This window comes from Panthera pardus, unplaced genomic scaffold (assembly GCF_024362965.1).
Source record: "Panthera pardus isolate Hobbes unplaced genomic scaffold, ASM2436296v1 HiC_scaffold_12, whole genome shotgun sequence".
NCBI classification, from domain to species: domain Eukaryota; kingdom Metazoa; phylum Chordata; class Mammalia; order Carnivora; family Felidae; genus Panthera; species Panthera pardus.
Genome location: NW_026526677.1, coordinates 33624428 through 33646155, shown reverse-complemented (window position 1 = coordinate 33646155; position 21728 = coordinate 33624428). Strand labels below are relative to the sequence as shown.

Genomic DNA, 21728 nt, shown 5'->3' with positions numbered 1-21728 from the left:
TCAAAAGAGGAGCAGTTTCCAGAAATAGCTAGACCAAATGTCCTAAAGACCTTAAGAACACATCTGATGTGTTCAAGGGACAGCAAGGAGGCCCGTGTGGAGCAATGTTAAGAGAGGAGGTCAGATGGGAGCTAAGCTCATATAGAGCCTTGTTATCCATTGTTTAAAAACATATTGCCTTTCCCTCTTAGTGAAATAGGGAGCTGCTGCAAGATTTTGACCATAAGAGAGACACTTATACTTAGATAAATTTATGTGTATTTTGAATGGATCACCCTGGCTGCTGTGCTGAATACAGTGGAGAAGGGCAAAGGCAGGAACAGGAAGACCAGTCAGGAAGCTGCTGCAGGACAGCAGGCTGGAGGTGAGGGTAACTTGAACATGAGTGACCATATGGTGGTAGTGGCAGTGTGGAGAAGTGTCTGCTTATGGATGTATTTTGCAGGTTGAAACAGCATATTTTCCTGACAGATTGGATGAAGGGTTTCAGAGAAAGACAGCCATCAAAAATAAATTGTAGTTCAGAATAACGTTCTCTGAGTGGTCAGGTCATCACAGTGGGAAAGAGAAGAAATGACTGTTGGAGTCTTAGTTTTAACAGGTCAGTTTTAACTATTCAAAAATTGCCTTAAAAACCCATAACAGATTTCAGTTTTGTTGTGAATATAATTGCAGGCTAGAGGATGGAGGCAAAACAAACAAAAGAACAAATAACCCTTAGTAAGTAAGTGACATTAGTTGAGTATATGTCATCTGAATCGCAATTTGGCTTTGTTGTTTTTTATAGTAAAATTCCAGAATTTGGCCGTTTTCAAGGTCTTGGGGATATCCCTTGGGAATATCAAGTGATTAACGTTAATCCACTTAAAAATGTATTTTTTTTTAACGTTTCATTTATTTTTGAGACAGAGAGAGACAGAGCATGAATGGGGGAGGGTCAGAAAGAGGGAGACACAGAATCTGAAACAGGCTCCAGGCTCTGAGCTGTCAGCACAGAGCCCGACGCGAGCCTTGAACTCACGGACCGCGAGATCATGACCTGAGCCGAAGTCGGCGGCTTAACCGACTGAGCCACCCAGGCGCCCCAAAAATGTATTTTTAACAACGGGAGGTGAAACAAATAGGGTTTTCAATTAATTGAGGAACTTTGCCTATGGAGTGTTTGGATTAATTTAATTTTCCTCACGGTTAAATTTTTAACTCTTTCAAGATGTATATGTTCTATCTAGTACAAAAAGATCTCGCAGGCTGCTGGCAGAGTTAGGTGCAAGGCAGTATAATAACAAATAAACAAATAAACTAGGAAAAAAATTATAAGGATCAGATTAAGCTACACCAGTGCATCCTAGTGATTACAAGTTCAGTCGCATGAACACCATTCCCACTCCTTGGCTTGTTAGTGCAGTGATCATGCTCTAGTGACTTAGGCTTGCTAAGCTGTCTCTTTTCTGGTAAAAAGGGAGTAATCTTAATGCCTACCACACATAATCGAAGTGGGAATTATAGAGACAATGGATAGACTGCTTTATCACTGTGCCTGGCTCTGAAAAGGGCAGAATAAATTTTAGCTAGCCAAAATTCTAGAAAGTCCAACACATCTACTCATGATAGATTTCAGTTTCAGCTGTGAGTTTCTATAGACCAAAGTAAGGAGGGAACATAAACAATTCCCAAGATTCAACATAGTTCTAAGTGAGAAATAAATTGTTCTTGCAGATCCTAATAAAATGTGATGTGGTGGGCAATACCACAATGACTTACCCACAACAAATTCAAAAAATCCCATCAAATATCACATCTCTCAATGACACCGACTATTGTAACTAATGAGGAGTATTCATGGCACCACCTCTGAGTGTGGGAGATGATTCTCTGTGTACTTTCACTGGGCTCTTTTATTGGCATCACTGATGACATTTTGCTTTTGCTGATCTGTAGTCGCCATGATGCTGGTTTACGTTTAAATGTTTACCTTTTACATATCGCTAGTCTATAGCCAGTTACTTCTCATCAATGGGGGCCTTTTACACTTCCTCAGCATGTAACCCTGAATTGGGACCTCCCTTTCATTCTGTGGTGGCATGCAGAATTTCCTGCTTACTGTGACATTTTAGGTTGATCTTCAAGATGTCAACCAATCATCTCCTCTAACATTGTTCAATCGTTAGAATAATGTCTTCTCTAGACTCATAACTAAGTTTGCTTTCTGTTTCCCCTCATGTCATTGCTAAAAATGCTAAATAATGAATTTGTGTCTTTTTTTAGACAGAGTAAACACCAGGCGAATGAAAAGAGACAGAGAGAAAGAGACAATATTGATTATTATTATCTATATATGTGAAATAAAGAAATGAAAGTGTAATACAATGGTCCATGGGGCATACAGTTCTGATTTTTCTTAAATTAATGAGTCACAAAATTCCTTTCACTGATAGGTGAGGATACACACATGGAGTCTAAAAGGGAGAGCTCACTGCTAGCACAACCATTTCCATCAAGGAATTACAGTGTTAGTGAAAAAGAAACAGATCACCAGACTGGCTTGGGTGGAAGACGTCCAAGAAGGTTCAAAGTTGTGACATCCTTGTCAGTGACACAGAGGATGGCACAAAGGGTGTTATCATTGTATGTACCAAGAATAAAACTGGGAGAGAGGAGGGAAAGAGGATCAGGGGCAATTCTCAAAGATAAGAATAAAAGACAAAATGTTCTCAGAAACTTTGAAAGGGTCTGAAACCTGCAATGTAAACTCGAACAGGGTAATTGAAAGGTCAAGAACTGCCCTTTGTGCCACTCAAACCTGGAGGTCTACAGTCTTCTGCTGATGGACCTTTTCCTTGATTCTCTGTTCATAAAGCTGCAACCTGCAAGGCACGAATATTCTTTACCTGTGTGGAGAGGATGGGGGAAGGAAGAAGGTCTCTCCTTGCCTATTCAGTCATATTTGGGTTTTTTTAAATTTATTTATTTAAAAAAAGTTTTTTAATGTTTATTCATTTTTGAGAGACAGAGAGAGCATGTTAGCGGGGGAGGGGCAGAGAGGGAGGGAGACACAGAATCCGAAGCAGGCTCCAGGCTCTGGGCTGTCAGCACACAGCCCAACGCGGGGCTCGATCTCATGAACTGAACTGTGAGATCATGACCTGAGCTGTAGTAGGATGCCCAACTGACTGACCCACCCAGCACTCCTGTTTTTTAATCAGTATATGTGAATTCTCATTTTAAGAGTCCAAGAGCCTTACTGAAAACCAATTCCTTTCTTTCACTTTTTTCCCCAGTGTGGGTCCAATAGGTAGTTTTCTATCACTATCAAAAAGCAAAGAGTTGCAGCTAATGACCCATTCTTAGAGTTTACCATTACAATTGCCTTTGGCTAAAAGGATTAAATATTAATCTGAGTCACAAAGCACAGGGACCCAGAGAGCTACAATTTGGATATTATAGGCAGTCACATTTTCCTCCTGTACCCTGATTTGTTGTTAACAGTTCACTCTGTGTGACTGGTCAGCTAAGTGTGATCTAGACCCCAAAGCAGTGTCACCAAGCTCTGGTACACATGCTAGTCTGTTTGGTTTGACCCATCAGGTCTGGGTCCCAGTCACATATAGGCTCATAGTACCACCTCCCAGGCTGGCCCAGGAACACCCCTCCATACTTGGCCACCTTCCTTGCCCACCTTCAGTTTTCATCCATCCTTCCTATTTCTATATAAATAAATGAGAGAGTTGGTCAATGTTTTAGGACTAGCTGAAAGTTCACCTTCCCAAAAAACTTAAAAAAAAAAATCTCTTCCTTTTGCTTCTGTGTCTAGACAATGCTCATGTTGTGCCAATTCTAACCAGAATAGTTTAAATGCAGAAATAATGGTATCTATTCTTATATCAAAAGTAGTATTACCTTACATTGTCATGATCATGATCCATATTCTAAGGAAGGATAGGGTGATCACAATATACTACCTCCAAAATACTAAAAAGACCTTGGTACTGTCCCAAGACACTGAAAAAATATAGACAGTAGCATATGCAGTGAATATTTATTAACTGCCTATTATGTCCAGGCTCGCTGAGAATACAACACTAAATGAGTTAGAGTATTGGCCTTCTAGAAGCCTATATACTAAGATAAATAGTGTATAGAGAGATACAAACAACATATCTTAGGCTAGATTCTTCTTTTCACTGTGTCTTAGTTTCCCGATCTATAAACTAGGGATGGAATTAGAACAGTGCATTTCAAACTTTTAGAAAATAGATTTTTCTTCCCAGTCATGCTTCAATAAAATCATACTTAAAAACCTTAAAGTGGTTGACCCATGAACTTGTAACATAAAAATATTCTAATACATAAAAGCTACTATTTTAAAGAATGAAGAATGAATTCATTTTCCTAAACATAAAAAAAACAACTTTTTAACTGGAATCTTTCAGTAACATTTATTTTAAATTAATTTGAAACATTCAGGCACTTATGTAGTAAGATTTCAAAAAACACCTGCTAAATGGATCTCCAAAATGAACAGATGCTCAACATCACTAATATTCAGGGAAATGCAAACCAGAACCACAGGGAGATGTTACATCACACCTGTCAGAATGGCTAAAATCAAAAGCATAAGATACAATAAGTGTTGGCGAGGATGTGGAGAAAAGGGAACCCTCATGCACTGTTGGTGGGAACGCAAACTGGTGCAGCCACTGTGGAAAACACTGTGGAGCTTCCTCAAAAAATTAAAAATAGAACTAACATATGATCCAGTAATTCCACTACTGAATATTTACCCAAAGAAATACAAAAACATTAATACACTGCATCCTAGTGTTTATTGCAGCATTACTTAAAATAGCCAAAATGTGGAAGCAGCCCAGGTGTGATAAAGAGGTGATGTATGTGTGTATATATAATGGAGTATTTCTCAGCCATAAAAAAGAATGCTATCTTGCCATTTGCAACATAGATAGAGTTAGAGAGAGCAAAACGCTAAGCAAAATAAGTCAGAGAAAGACAAATACTATCTGATTTCACTCCTATGTAGAATTTAAGAAACAAAACAAAGGGGAAAAAAAAGAAAGACAAACCCAGAAACAGACTCTTGGCTATAAAGAACAAATTGCTATTACCAGAGGAGGGGTGAAATAAGTGAGGGGGTTTAAGAGCGCACATATTTTGAGGCACCTGCATGGCTCAGTTGGTTAAGCGTCTGACTTTGTATCGGGTCATGATCTCGCAGTTCATGAGTTCAAGTCCCACATTGGGCTTTGTACTAATGTGCATAGCCTGCATGGGATTCTCTCTCCCTCTCTCTCTGACCCTCCCCTGCTTGTGCACACTCACCCTCTCTCTTTCTCTCCCTCTCTCTCTCTCAGAGTGAATAAGTAAACTTAAAAAAAAAAAAAGAGTACATGTATCTTGATGAGCACTATGTACAGAAGTGTTGAATCACTATATCATACACCTGAAATTAATAGAACACTGTATAACTATACTGGATTTAAAATTAAAAGAAAAAAACTTAAATGAATGAATAAACAGCAAATGACTATACTGTACCACAGATAACCTCAATACCTTCTGTACATGTTTCTGGATTCATTAATACTGTATTTCAGACACATCTCCCAAGACAAATTGACCCTCAGAAATGTAAATAAATACTTCATGGCTTATATATTTTAACTTTTTTCTCTTTAAAAAATAGATTAGATGATAAAGACCAAGTGATCCGCATCAACTTCAATAATGCAACCAGAGACACTGTATTTGATGTACCTGTTGAAAGAGTTCAGCCTTTTTATGCTGCTCTGAAGGAGTTTGTTGACCTCATGAACTGTAAAGAATACAAGGTTACTTTCAAGATGAATCCAGGTCAGTGAACACATTTTCTCAAACTCAACACAGGGATTTTCTTCAACCTTAACCATTTAGAGCAAGATCTAGAGCAGTTTCTCTCATATATGGCATGTGGAACACTTATAACAATCTTTGCAAGCAGCCAGCTGGATTAAATAGCAGACTCCTGGCCCCAACCACTGCTCTATTGCCTCTTCAGACTAAAAAATATTCTTTTCTTTTTCAAAATATTTATGTATTTTTGGGAGAGTGCAAGCGGGGGAGGGGGAGAGAGAGGGGGACAGAGGATCCCAAGCCGGCTTTGCGCTGACAGGCTGACAGCAGCAAGCTGGATGTGGGGCTCAAACTCACGAAGCACGAGACCATGAACTAAGCCGAAGTCAGACATTCAACTGCCTGAGCCACCCAGGCGCCCCTAAAAATATTCATTTCTAGCAGACTCATAGGTAATCTTTAATCACACCAAAATTTAATAACCTCCAACCTAAAGAATAAATACATGAGAGAGAAGCTATAAACCAAATGAAATCTCACTTCTGATGTCAAGACTGATGACTTAGGTTTTCTATCCTGATAGCCCGTCAATACAAACTGAATCTTAATTCTTCTACCCTGGAAAACAAATAAAATTATCCCTATGATTCTCTCTAAAGTAGAGGATTAATGTTCACTCATTTAGCTTATTTGCTCTGGCAGAGATAGTGCTACCTGAAATGAAGTGCACTTGAAGTAGTCCAGCCACGGACACCTGGGTGGCTTGGTCAGTTAAGCATCTGACTTCGGCTCGGGTCAGGATCTCACGGCTCCTGGGTTAGAGCTCTGTGCTGACAGCTCAGAGCCTGGAGCCTGCTTCGGATTCTGTGTCTCCCTCTCTCTCTGCCCCTCCCCTGCTCATGATCTGTCTCTCTCTGTCTCTCAAAAATAAATAAACTTTAAAACAATTTTTTTGAAGTAGTCCAGCTACTTAAAATAAAGGAATAGAGAGCATGGTGTTTGTTCTGGACCACCTTGACTCAGTGAAGTGGTCTCAAACTTGAGGTTTTAATATCTATCATAAAAAACAGAATTTCTCTCTGCTGTTGATTTGGCTGAGGGGAAGATTCTAATCATAATTAGCTTTTTAATTGATCTTTGGCATAATAAAGTAATATTGGAAACCTCTATAAATCCACTGATAGGCAGTCACAACAGGTTGATTTTCAGAGCAGTAACATATAAAATGGAAATATCATGAGAGAAAAATACCAAAAAATAGAAGTTGGAATTGAAGCTCTACCATTTAATGGCTGTGTAGTTTTAGGCAAATCTCTCAACTTCCTGGAGCCTCGGTTTTCTCAAATGAAAAGATGGAACACCCTTTTCAGTATTTTTATGAGGCTTAGAAATAATGTACACAAAATACTAGGAACATAGAAGACAGACCAAGTCACTATCCTTGTAATTATTTGAAGCTGTTAAACTGGAAAGAAATATTTCTTTTTTTTTTTCCAATATATGAAATTTATTGTCAAATTGGTTTGGAAAGAAATATTTCTAAGTAAGAGCTAAATAACAACCACAAAGAGCAATTCAAAGTTTTACACGAAGATAATATTTCAGGGGCACCTGTGTGGCTCAGTTGGTTGAGTGTCTGACTCTTGATTTGGGCTCAGGTTCATGATCTCAGGGTCGTGGGATTGATGGAGCCCCTCATCTGGCTCTGTGCTGACGGTGCAGACCCTGCTTGGGATTCTTTGTCTCTGCCCCTCCCCCGCTCATGTGTGCATGTGCGTGTGCACTCTCTTTCTCAAAATAAATAAATAAACATTTTTTAAAGATAATATTTTAGGTAAAAATTATAAAAGTGTCTACAGAAGCCTGGACTATAAATGTCAAAAGGTCTAAAGCAGTTTGCATTCAATGATCTGATTGTGTGAAAAAATGAATGTACAATTTTCAGTCAGAGAAAGACAAATACCATATGATTTCACTTGTATGTGGAATTGAAGAAACAAAACAGAAGAACATAGGGGGAAAGAGAGAAGCAGACTCTCAACTAGAGAGAACAAAATGAGTGTTGCTGGAGGGGAGGTGGGTGGGGCGCCAGGTTAAGTAGGTGATGCGGATTAAGGAGGGCACTTGTGATGAGCACCAGGTATTATATGGAAGTGATGAATCACTAAATTCTATTCCTGAAACCAATATTATGATATATGTTAACTTTTTCATTTTTATTTAAATAAAAACTTGAAACAAATAAAACAAACATCAAAAACAACAGGAAAAAAAGAAACATACTATTTCTTGATGTGAACAAAGTATCCATGTTATTTTGCATTTTATATTTTCTAGCTCTGCAAATCATTGAAACACATGATTATTCATATTGAAAAAATGTTTTGTCTAGGTGATGTGATTACTTTTGATAACTGGCGCTTACTTCATGGCCGACGTAGCTATGAAGCAGGAACTGAGATATCCCGCCATCTGGAAGGAGCTTATGCCGACTGGGATGTAGTAATGTCAAGGCTTCGTATCTTAAGGCAGTGTATCCAGAACACAAACTGAATCTCCTGTCTACAATTTCAGTAAGATTCCAATGAGTGTATTTTGTAAGATATGGCAAGGTTGTCTTCACAGACTATGATCTATGTCATTTACATATTAATTTCTTTCATGAACATGCCCTCTTTATCAGAAGGGTTTTCCTTTTCTCATAATCATATACAATGCCAACATTTTAGATATTTTAGCAGTGTTTTTTCCTTTCCAAATAAAGCATTTCTTCTGCTCTATTGCATATATGATCTAATTTCTTTTGCCTGTATATGAGAGGCTCCAGAATGCCTACAAATAGTTTTGTATCAAATAAAGCTTTTTCAAATAAATCCCTTTTTAAATAAAGCTTTTGTTTCAAATAAAGCTTGTGTTTCAAATAAAACTTGTCTCAAATAAGACATGTTCCTGCTCTGTTTTCTGTACAGTCTCAATTTTCATGACTGCATGTGACTGTCCTTGGCATGATTGGGGTAAGGCTTCATATTTTTGAAGATCTGTTTTATTCACTTTTATTATAGATTTCTGTTATCCAGGTTTTCAGACCTCAACAACCTCTGATCCAAACATTTTCTTTAACAACTAAATTATGACACCAAACCCAAACATGTCAAATGAAGGGGAAATCTAGTCTGCCTATGTTTCTCTTGCCCTGAGTCAGCACTCCTAAGGATTGCCAGTATAGCTTACACCTGTCTGTGAATCAGTTCTCATTCCTTGCCTTCAACTAATAACTAGGAAAGGTCTAACTAAAGTGCATGCAACACTCATACACAGATACAGTGTCTGCTAATCTCGGGACAGCTTCCCCTGCTGGTCTTGCCTTCCTGTATGGTCACTCCTTGTCCCCAGTGGTGGAACACAGACGTCATGGCTAGCCATGGAAATGCCACTTATGTTGAGACCAGTCCTTTCCCTACTGCTGCTGAAAGGGGAGCCTCAGCATTACCATTTGCTGAAATCAATACATAGATTTTTAGTCTATATTGTTGGGGACCTAACCAGGCTTCCTATTTGGAAAGTGTTAATGACTGTCAACACCATGGAACTCCACCTGTTGCATTACGACCAAGTGAAAGAGGATACCTGGGTAGCTCAGTTGGTTGAGGATTGGACTTCAGATCAGGTCATGATCTCACGGTTCGGGAGTTTGAGCCCCACATCGGGCTCATTGCTGTCAGTGAGAGCCTGCTTCAGATCCTCTGTCTCCCTCTCTCTCTCTCTCTGCCCCTCCTCCACTCACATGCACATACTCTCTCTCCCCCCTTCTCTGTCTCTCCAAAATGAATAAACATTAGGAAAAAAAAAAAAAGAACAAGTGAAAGTACTACTTCCATCCATGTGTTCCTTCTACTTCACACTCACAGGGTGTCCACGGCACTGGGAGGCTAGATCACAGGTGCTGTGAGCACTTGTCACAACTCCCCACTGGTTCTCCAAACTCTGGTTTTGAGTCCATATCAACAGCCTAGACTCCGCTTTCCCTGACAACACTGCCTTTTTCTGGGGCCTTCATTGTCCTTTCCTATCATGTGGTCTTGATCAGGGCTACAGTAATATATCACATAGGATTAATGTCTTTGAACTTCAAAAGAAATGGGTTGGGTTTTCAATCCCATCTCTCTTAAGACACTCCTAGAATGAAAACAGTCAAGCTCAATAGAGCCATGGCCTTATTCTATGAATAATTCTAAATTATTCTAAAAATAATTTTCTGGAGTGACCCTGGCTTCATTCATTTACAGCATCTAAACCCCAGGTACTGCCAGGCTAATGTGATTTTTTTTAATGTTTGCTTGTTTGCTTGCTTGTTTATTTATTTTGAGAGAGAAAGAGAGAAGGGAGAGAGAGAATCCCAAACAGACTCCATGCTGTCTGTGCAGAACCAGACGCAGGGCTTTATCTCATGAACTGTGAGATCATGACCTGAGCGGAAATCAAGAGTCAGACGTTTAACCTACTGAGCCACCCAGGAGCCCCTAACATGACTTATTATACTATAATTCATTCAGCTGATATTTATCACATACCTGCTATATATCATGCACTCTGCTAGACTTAGGACACAGAAGGACTCGAGATGTGACTGTTTATAGTCTGGTAGGGAAACAGATAAGGATATAGATGATGAAGTGCTATATTAACAGAATGGTTCATACGAAGGCAATAGAGCCAGACTGGGTTGATTAATCAAAGCTTCAGTCTGAGTTAAATGGGTATTAATCATAGCTTTTCAGGCAAAAAAGGGAGCATAACTCTCCAAGTCAAAGGGCAGAAGAAGCACAAAGAACTGAGAGTGAACAGAGAGCATGTATTGACTAAAAGTGAAAAATCATGGAATAGCAGTGGTGTAAATTCTGGGATTGGATGCCTAAGTTCAAACTATAATGATGACAATCAGTTAACTATGTGTACATGAACAAATAATATCTTCCCTTAAACCCTAGTTTTTCTATCTACAAATGACACTAGTAACGGTTCTTGTCCCGTTAACTTTTTATGAGGATTAAATGAAAATTCATGTAAAGTATTTTCCCAAACTTCTCAAATGATAAGTCAGCAATGGTCTGTGTGTGTGTGTGTGTGTGTGTGTGTGTGTGTGTGTGTGTGTGTATACCACATCTTTTCTGGCTTTTTAAGTTTTTATTGTAATTTCAGTTAACATATTAGTTATATCAGTTTCAGGTGTACAATACAGTGTTTCAGCACTTCCATACATCACTCGCTGCTCATCACAACAAGTCCCCATCACCTATTCAACCCATCCGCCTGCCCACTTCCCCTGTGGTATAGTTTGTTCTCTATGGTTAAGGGTCTGTTTCTTGATTTGTGTGTCTCTCTTTTTTCCTTTGATCATTTGTTTTGTTTCTTAAATTCCACATATGAATGAAATGATATGGTGTTTGTCTTTCTCTGACTGATGTATTTTGCTTAGCATTATACTCTCTAGCTCTATCCATGTCATTGCAACTGGCAAGATTTCACTCTTTTTTATGGCTGAATGTATATATATGTACATATATATACACACACACATATATACATATATATACCTATAGATACACATATGTATATATATATATCACATCTTCTTTGTATACTTATACTACTTTGTATACTTAGGCTGCTTCCATACCTTGGCTATTGTAAATAATGCCATTATAAACATAGAGGTGCACATATCCCTCTGAATTAGTATTCTTGTATTATTTAGGTAAATACCCAATAGTACGATTGGTGGATCATAGAGTGGTTCTATTTTTAACTTTTTGAGGACCCTCCATACTGTTTTCCGCAGTGGCTGTATTAGTTTACATTCCCACCAACAGTGCACGAGGGTTCCTTTTCCTCCACAACCTTGCTGACACCTGCTATTTCTTGTGTTTTTGATTTTAGCCATTCTGGCAGATGTGAGGTGATATCTCATTGAGGTTTTGATTTGCATTTCCCTGATGGTAAGTGATGCTGAGCATCTTTTCATGTGTCTGTTAGCCATCTGTATGTCTTCTTTGGAGAAATGTCTGTTCGTGTCTTTTGCCTTTTTTTTTAATCGCATTATTTGGCTTTTGGGTGTTGAGTTTTGAGTTCTTCATATATTTTGAATACTAGCCCTTTATCAGATATGTCATTTGTAAATACCTTTTCCCATCCAGTAGATTGCCTTTTAGTTTTGTTGATTGTTTCCTTCTCTATGAAAAAGCTTTTTATTTTGGTGTAGTCCCAATAGTTTATTTTTGCTTTTGTTTCTTTTGCCTCAGGGAACATATCTAGAAAGAAGTTGCTATGGCTGATGTCAAAGGAGTTACTATCTATGTCTTCTGTTAGGATTTTTATGGTTTCAGGTCTCACATTTAGCCCTTTAATTTATTTTTAATTTATTTTTGTGTATGGTGTAAAAAATTATCCAGTTTATTTCTTTTGTATGTTGCTATCCAGTTTTTCCAACACCACTGTTGAAGAGACTGTCTTTTTCCCATTGCATAGTCTTTCCTGCTTTGTCAAAGATTAATTGACCATATAGTTGTGGGATTATTTCTGGGTCTTCTATTCTGTTCCATTGATCTATGTGTCTATTTTTGTGCCATACTATCTTGATCACTACAGCCTTGTAATATAACTTGCAGTCTGGAATTGCGATGCCTCCAGCTTTGCTTTTCTTTTTCAAGGTTGATTTGGCCCTTTGGCCTTTAGTGATTCCATACAAATTTTAGAGTTGTTTGTTCTAGTTCTGTGAATGTGTGTGTGTGTTTTAATATAACTTCCTAGACTCATTCCTTAAATATCATAATTCAGTGGGTCTTGGATAAGGCCCAGGAACTGTTAGTTTTATCAAGGATCCTGGGTGATATGCCTCATCAGAGAAGTTTGAGAAATACTGATGTAAAGCATTTAGCATAGTTTCTAACTGAAAATAAGTATTCAACAGATGGTAACTATTATTAGTTAAAATAACAGAGGCTGTAGAAGAAGAGCATAGGTTAGGGTAAGAAGAGATATATGAAGCTGGATGCAGGGACAGGACCAAGTCATGAAATGTTGAAATATATGTTGCAATAAAGATCTGATATTTTATCTTGAAACCAGTGAGGAGCCATTTAAAGGTTTTTAAGCAATAAAGTGCCTTTATCAAATATTGATTAGTTAAAGATCCATTTGGCTACATTGTGGAGGGAATTGTAAATGAGCAAGACTAGAGGCCATAAATCCACTTATGAGGTTGTAAATCTACTTACTGCAAGAAGCCGGATAAGAAATTAGAAAGGATTGAATGAGAATTCTTGGAAGAGGGACAAGGAGAGGAGAGATATTAAGAAGCCAAATCTAGAAGACTGAGGAACTTTAAGTGCCGTGGGATGCATCAAGGAGGGAGATGTCTAGGATGTCTCCTGGGTTGCTACTTGGGAGAGATACATTAACAGTGATTCCAAGTACAAGGAGAGAAAAACCACAACAGCAGAAGCAAGCTTGTGGGCAAGAAAACAAATCCAGTTTTGAACAGACTGAATTTGAATTGCCCCTGAGTTAGTCCACTTGGCAGCTGAATGTATATATACACACACAGCTCAGGATAGACCCTGGGATTGGAGCGCTCCACTTGGAAAGTATATAGATGGTGGATGAAATCATCACTTGTTTTCCCGGAGACATTTAGCGATTGTGACCAAGATCACAAGCCTCATGGTAGAATGATAAGCTAATGATACTGGCCTAGTTTGTGGAATCAGTTACACTCCAAACATAAAGAATCTGCAGTGGCTTATATTCAAACTCAGCTAGACCTCTTACATATCATATTTTGTTGCTAGAAGACAGCATTCCAAGGCAGCACCCCATGGCCTAGATGTTTCCTTCTCTGTCAAAAATTATTTCTGCCCTGGAAAGGAAGGACAGAAGGATTGGATGCGGTTGCAACAATTTCTGAAGTGTTATATAGGACATGACATATTATGGGCTACGGCAGCTGGTGCCGACTAAGGATGATTGGGTTTCCTGGATATAATAGTCTAAAGATTTGACTTTCCCCCAAACTCATAATAGATCTGAGGTAACTTGGATTGGAATTTACCCGTATTTGGCAGTGGGGATTCTTGCTTTCTGTTCCATTGCTCTGATTTGACTTGGAGAATATTAGCTGCTTGGCTGGTTAATCGGAATAAGTTCACAGATCACTAGAATGACAGGTCACAAAGTATCTTCACTGGTCTCTTATTGCTCCCTCTAGCCAACCACTAAAAGGTGAGCAAGAGAATATTGGTACAGGGAATTTATGCAAAAGAAGGAATTCTATGGAGAAACTGATGGACGCTGAGGGTAATTTCACTGTTCAAGAATTTAAACTAAGAAATAATAGATATTTTATAGGCAAAAAAAATCCCTTTATGATAAATATTATTTTGAGGACACATTTGAGCTGAAATCTCTTGCAATGAAAATGTGATGTGGTTGGACTGAATGGCTTGGAGCATACCTCTCTATCTCTACAGCTGCCTGGAATACTCTTCCCCACTGCCTTTTAAGTCTAGAAAATTCCTCCTCCTCCTTCAAAATTCAGGTTAAATTTCACCTTCCTTGTGAAATCTTTCCTGATTTCCTGCTTAAGCACCCTTTTCCTCCTGGCTCCCACTGAGGCTTACATACAGGTTTGTATATTACCCACTCATTCTAGTGATATTCATGAGCATGATTATGCACCAGACACTAGTCAGTGCACTGGTAAGACAGGGGTGAGCAAGATGGACATAAGGGCTCTCTTAGAGCTAATGGTCTAGTGGGAATATCAGGCATTGATCAAATAATCACAGAAATAAATAATTTTGAATTATAGCAAATGCTAGAGGGGGGAAGTCCAAGAAGCTACAGGAGCATAAAATAAGAGGACAGGACTAATATGAAGAAAGTGAGACTCAGGGAAGGCTTCACTGAGGAAGCAGCTTTTGAGCTGTTTGATGAAAAATGATATGCAATGATGGTACTTTGGCCTCAATTAACAGAAACTCTAAATCCAGCAATAAGGAAATTTTTTATCTCACAAAACATGAAGTCCAGAAGCCCTCTCACATATTATACCTCTAGTCCCACCTCTGTGTAGTTATCTTGGCTCTGTCTTCCTTCATATGTGTGCTTCATCCACTGGGAAAGCTGGTGGAATGACTACGGAAGTTCCAGGCCTTGTGTTCAGACATGACTTTTCTTATGTCTTTCTTGGAAGAATAGAAACCTTTCCTAGAACCCCTCTGACAGGCTTCTCCTCGTGCCTTCTCAACCAGAATTAGGTCAAATACACTCTCCTAAACTAACTATTAGCAAAAGGAAATGGTATATCCATGACAATGGACCTTCCCTTGGGCTGGAGGAGTGGTTTCTATCACTAGTGCACATGGCTGTGTAGAGAAGGAGTGAATAACTAAAACCTCGGAATGGAGATGAAGGTTAAATGGTGTGCGGGCAACCACCAGTGTCTACAGTAGAGAGGAGAGACTTGTCTAGGTGAAGGGGTAAGGGAGAGTATGCCTCTCAGAGCAAATAGAGTGAGAACTCTCACATGAAAGGCAGCATGGTGCCCTTGAAGAAATAAAGAGCCATGAGTCTAGAAGCTAGGTAGCCAACCAACAGTGTCCAATATATTGTAAACTCTTTAAGCAGAGACATTTTCATTTGTGTCTCCCCAGTGCCTAAATGTTTGTGGAATAAATGAGGGGAACTATGGTAGTTGCTTCTTTGAGTACTCTTCTTCACATCCTCGATGAAATCAGGTCACATCCTCAAGATCTCAGTCACCCAAAAAAGTCTCAATTTTTTGTGTGAGGCAGGACCTCATTGCTTTCCCCTCCTCTACTGTGTAACACATTTTATCTAGGTACATACCAAATTTTAGCCTCAAAAGCTTTCCCAGCCTCTACCAGAATCAGTCTGTTCACCATTTAAAATACTCTGACAGGGAACTTCCAGTTTCTAGTCCAACATGGACTGGAAACTTCGAAGTCCTTGCTTCATCCTCACAGCAAGTAAAAAAGGTAAATAAACTGAAAACTCAACACCTCTTTTTAGATCCATCAGACAAGTGATGTCATAGAGGAAACCACTTCCCTGAAAAATGTACAGACAGAAGACAAATACAGAGAATCACAACTTGCCAGAGTAGAAACTTCCACAGGAACCAGTACCAAGATAGGAAGACCTGAACTATAACTGGCAAACTGCTGAAGGCTCAAGATGGACAAGCCTAAGAGATAAAACCACCAGGGACACCCAGTCATAGGAATGACCTCTTACTTTTGTGAGTTTTACCTCCAGGAGCCCTGCCTGGTCCACATAGTGAACACCAGAAAAAATAAATAAATTCCTGTTGTGCCCACAGGTTGAAGGAAAGTGAACTGTACTGAAATGTGCCAATGTATTCTGTTCTTCTGAAAAAGAACCATCTTCTAGATAAATTATTTTACCAGTGCTTAATCTGCTGGGACTATGTGAAAGCCTAAACCTACTTGGAAGATATAAATATACTACTCTAGACCTTCTCAGTCATCCTGGACCACCTAAAGAGGAGAACAAATTGGGAAGCAGTGAAGTTCACAGTCCATGGGCACAAGTTCACCAAACAACTGAGACCTAATCATGGGATTATAGAACACTTACCCTCCCGCTTATACTTTATCACTACCTTATTGAAGGCCAATTTACCACAGTTCTTTTTATCTCATAAATCATGTTCACCTTTCCACAAAAAATTACAAGACTTACTAAAATAAAGAAAGAAAGAAACAAACAAACAAACAAAAACAGAGTTTGAAGAGACTGAACAAGTCTCAGAACTAGAGTCAGAGATGGCAGGTGTGTTGGAATTATCAGACCAGGAATTCTAAAGAACTATGATTAACATGCTAAGATCTTTAATAGAAAAGTAGACAGCATGCAACAACAAATGGATAATATAAGAAGGAAGGGGGAAATTCTAAGCAAGAATCAAAAAGAAATGCTAGAGATCAAAAACAGCCGTAACAGAAATGAAGATTGTCATTGATGGGCTTATAAGTAGAGTGGATACACCTGAGGAAAGACTATCTGAGCTTGAGAATATGAAAATAGAAATTTCCAAAAATTAAAAGCAAAGAGAAAAAAGACTGAAAAAAAAATAGAACAGAATACCTAAGGACCATGAGACAGCTAGAACTTGAATGTAATACAAGTAGGTAGCACTGAGTGTTTTTCATGGTTTTTCCCCCATGTTTTTCAGTATTAACCTGCTAATATCATATGCCAGTCATTAGAAATGCAAGGGGTCTTCTGCTCTCTTTCATGGGCTCCCAGGTCCAGGGTTTTGACTTTAGGGATTTCATAAACACTCTGAAATTATATGTAAAAGTATATGCGTATTTGTGTGTGTGTGTGATATGTGTGTGCACATTTTCCTGAGTCAAAGGGTCAGAATCCCAACAGATTTTCATAAGTAATATGTATCCCCTAAAAAGAAAACAACTATTCTTTTATTTTTAAGTGGGAATGTAAATTGGCACCATCACTATAGAAAACAGTGTCAAGGTTCCTCAAAATTTAAAAATAGAACTACCATAGGATTCAATAATTCCACTTCTGGGTATCTATGCAAAGAAAATAAAAACAGTATATCAAAGACATCTGCACTCCCATGGTCACTGCAGCATTATTTACAATAGCCAAAGTATGGAAACAACATAAGAGTCCATGAATGGATGAACGGATAAGGATGATCCACATATATCATATATATCCACATATATCATAATATATAATAATGTATAAAAACTATCATACAGGGGTGCCTGAGTGGCTCAGTCAGCTGAGTGTCTGACTCTTGATTTTGGCTCATGTCATGATCTCACAGTTTCATGGGTTTGAGCCCCATGTAGGGCTCTGAGCTGACAACTCAGAGATTCTTCCCCTCTCTCTGCCCCTTCCCTACTGGCACTCTGCCTTTCTCTCTCAAAATAAATAAATAAACTTAAAAAAAAATTTTTTTTAAACCTATACTGTATATGAGGCACCTGGGTGACTCAGTCAGTTGAGCATCCAACTTCAGCTCAGGTCATGATCTCACCATTCCTGAGTCTGAGCCCAGTGTTGGGCTCTGTGCTGACAGCTCAGAGCCTGGAGCCTGCTTCAGATTCTGTGTCTTCCTCTTTCTCTGCCCTTTCTCCATTCACACTCTGGGTCTCTTTCTTTCAAAAATAAACATTAAAAAATTGTTTTAAAAGCTATAATGTATAATATTCTGTTGCATTTATATAGTATGTATAAACATGTATGTGTGTATGTATACACACACACACACACACACACATATATATATATATATATATTATATGCACAACACAATATTATGTAGCCATGAGAAAGAAGGAAATCCTGCCACTTGTGATAGCATGAATGGATCTTGAGGGCCATGACTTGAAATAAGTCAGAAAAGAAAGACAAATACTGTGTGATCTCATTTATATGTGGAATCTAAAAAGACCAAATTCATAGAAATAGGAAGTGGTTACCAGGGGCCAGAGGATGGGGGAAATGGGGAGACATTGGTCAAAGGGTACAAACTTCCAGGTAGAAGATGAATAAGTTCTGGGGATCTCATGACTATACTATGACTATACATAACAATATTGTATGATGTACTTGCAATTTACTGGGAGATCCTATCTTAAATATTCTTACCACAAAAAGAAATGGTAATTATGTGACATAATAAAAGTGTTAGTTAACACTATGGTAGTAATCATCTTGCAATACATAAATCCATCAAATCAAAATACTGTATATCTTAAATTTATACAATAGTATATGTCAATTATATCTCAATAAAGCTGAGAAAAAACAATGTACAATAAGTATACTGTGAACAGATTTGGAATTTCATTTCTGTTAAAACTGTCATATTTTTTTCTAATTCCATTCTAGTTTTAATTATTTGAAAAAAAAACAGATGGAGTTAGAAGATGTTATTAAGGAAGATATTTCTTGCTTAAATTCTATGTGCTTGTTGCAAGCATTTAATTAAATATTTGAGTAACATTAAATGTCATTTCTTTTGAGGAAAAAGGATCATTTTTCCCTAGCTTTTATTATAGAATTTTTGCCTGATAATCACTGATGGTTGATTTTTCAGAAATTGCTTTCTAAGTTTGAACTTTTTTTCTCCCAGAAATAATGAAATAACCATTTGCATGATATTACAATAAACACTTCAATTTATAAGACAGAGAAGTCTTTTATTTATTGAGTTTGAGAAAGAGAGAGAGAGAAGGAAAGAGAGAGAGAGAGAGAGAGCTTGCGAGCAAGGGAGAGGGGCAGAAGGAGAGAGAGAGAGAATCTTAAGCAGATTCCATGTTCAGTGCAGAGCCTTGATGCAGGGCTCGAACCCACGAAAGTGTGAGATCATGACCTGAGCCGAAATCAAGAGTCGGATGCTGGGATTATGACCAGAGCCAAAATCAAGAGTTGGACACTTAACCCACTGAGCCACCCAGGCACCCAGAGAAAATGGTCTTAAATTTCCCAAAGGATCATAACAATACCATTAATAGTGGGCGCAATTATTTTGGAGCTTCAGGAATAGACTTTTAAATTTTTTAATTGTTATATATTTTATAGTTAGGACTTTCTAATTATAATAAGTGATGATTGGTTTTCCATTTATAGTAATGGTATAAAACTTTTTAAAAAATAAACCTTAACCTAAGAGAAAAATATTCCTAATAGTGTAGGTGATACTGTTTTTAAGGTGATACTCCATTGATCAAAGTTTGGAAAATGCTGATCATTTTATGAACAAGCAAACAGAATGGAGAAGAGAAATTACTTTCCATGACCATATATAGTGAGTGACAGAGCCAGAAGTCAAACACAAGTTTGGGTTTCTAGTTCAGTTCTCTTTCCACTTTTCTATGCTATGAATATTTCAATTTCAAGCAGAATTAGGTTGGCTACTTGCTATTTCCAAATGTTTGACCAATGGCTTTACTTTACATTTCAAGGGAAGTTATCCTAGAATTGATTCAGAAACAAAAGTGAAAAGACACAAAGGTCATTTGAGGATTTAATACACATGAGAATCTAAATCAGTATAAGAGCTCTCAAATTACGGACTGCGGGTGGGAAACAATCTGGAACCTTGTTTAATTAAAATGCTGACTCCTGATATACTTCCATTTGGTTCCAGTGGGCTAGATCTACAAATCTTTTTTTTTTTCTTAATTTACATCCAAGTTAGTTAGCATATAGTGCAACAATGATTTCAGGAGTAGAGTCCTTAATGTCCCTTACCCATTTAGCCCATCCCCCCTCCCAGAACCCCTCCGGTAACCCTCTGTTTGTTCTCCATATTTAAGATTCTCTTATGTTTTGTCCCCCTCCCTGTTTTTATATTACTTTTGCTTTCTGTCCCTTGTGTTCATCTGTTCTGTGTCTTTAAAGTTCTCATACAAGTGAAGTTGTATTAGATATTTGTCTTTCTCTGTAGGTCTACAAATCTTGACATTTAACAAGCATCCCAGGGATGTGGTTGCAGGTGCCCCATGGACCACACTTTGAGGAACAATGTTCTGATCACCAAATGAAGTGTTCCAGTCCTGACAAAAAAGGCCTCAGGGACCTTTTACAGCCATGAACTGCTGCATTCTCCTTACTCAAGACTTCCTTTCTTTTCCTTTGGTACATCAGTAGCAAAAAGAGGCACCCTAGAGACGGTCTTCTTACTCTATTGTATATTACTAGGAGTCAGCAACTAGAGAGTGCCATCAGCCCTGGGAAGTCATATTTCTTCCTCAGCTTGTTGCCCACCACACACTGTCCTTACAAACTTCCCTGGAAGCATTTACCATCGCTATAATCAAAGGGTTTTCTGCATAATTAATTATCTGGGATCTTTTTTCCACCCTGGACATTGTTATATTCACAATACACAGCATACTTGGGAGTCAGGAAATTCCCAATGAACAGTTATTGATTAAACAAGCAAAGTATCACCTTTGGGTATAGATTGTTTTCTTTTGAAAATTATTCAAATTCCACATTTGGTAGGTAGAAGAGAAGATGTTTTTTCCTTCTTTTTATATTTGGAGAAAGTGGCATTTCCAATGGTCATCCTATGATGTGTCCAGGAAGATGCTGGTTATAAATGTTCTCAAATTGCTTAAATGAATATAATGAGAAAACATTTACAACGAGTGCAAAAAGGGTGCTTTTGGCTTATTTATGTATGAGGTAAGCAGTGGCCCTGCTTAAGCTTTACATTCTCAGGAAGCCATGTGGAAACAATCACTGTCAATGATGCTTGATGAACCCAAATACTGCTATGATTTCCCTCCAAGAAATATCAGAATGCTGACCCAGCTGCATAGTGTCCATTATATATTTAAAGACATAAATCACAAGGTTTCCCCTTTAATACATTTATGCAGAATTACAGATCTTACCACCAGAGTTGTTCTGGGTTAAATCATACACAGAGAGACCTAATTCCTCAGCTGGTGGTGGGGAAAAGTGTACAGAAGATGCAATGCATATAGATACGTGGTTTCATAGTAAGACATAAACCACAGCATTTTCATTTTAATACACTGGGGCAAAATTGCAGTCCTACTTTGTTTTGAGTTAAGTCATGCATAGAGAGACCTATTTCTTGGACCAGGTGGGGCAGGGCCAGATGGGAAAAAAAAGATGCAATGGATATAAATATGCACATAAAAAGAAAACTTATTTAGTGGTTTCTATTTTTCCCCTATACAATTTGCTTTCAAATTTTAGGCAGGGTCTTTGAAATACTGGATTCAACAAGGATTCAAATGAAACTCTGATGAAAGCTAACATTT

At 38.2% G+C, this 21728-nt stretch overlaps 1 protein-coding gene and 1 long non-coding RNA gene across 4 annotated transcripts in view; both read left to right on the top strand.

Annotated features, from left to right (window-relative positions):
* BBOX1 (gamma-butyrobetaine hydroxylase 1) overlaps positions 1-8784 on the top strand; it is a 59327-nt gene extending 50543 nt beyond the window's left edge. For all 3 annotated transcript variants that reach the window (XM_019456567.2, XM_019456569.2, XM_019456568.2), the window contains exons 7-8: positions 5699-5865; positions 8237-8784. In XM_019456567.2, coding sequence (XP_019312112.2) covers positions 5699-5865; positions 8237-8397 — 328 coding nt within the window. In that variant the 3' untranslated portion in view covers positions 8398-8784. The remainder of the gene's footprint in view (positions 1-5698; positions 5866-8236) is intronic.
* Positions 8785-11776: 2992 nt separating this feature from the next.
* Positions 11777-20882, top strand: LOC128776096 (uncharacterized). Its single transcript, XR_008421025.1, has 2 exons — positions 11777-11840; positions 20378-20882. It is a non-coding gene; the product is annotated as an uncharacterized LOC128776096 (long non-coding RNA).
* The last annotated feature ends 846 nt before the right edge of the window (positions 20883-21728 follow it).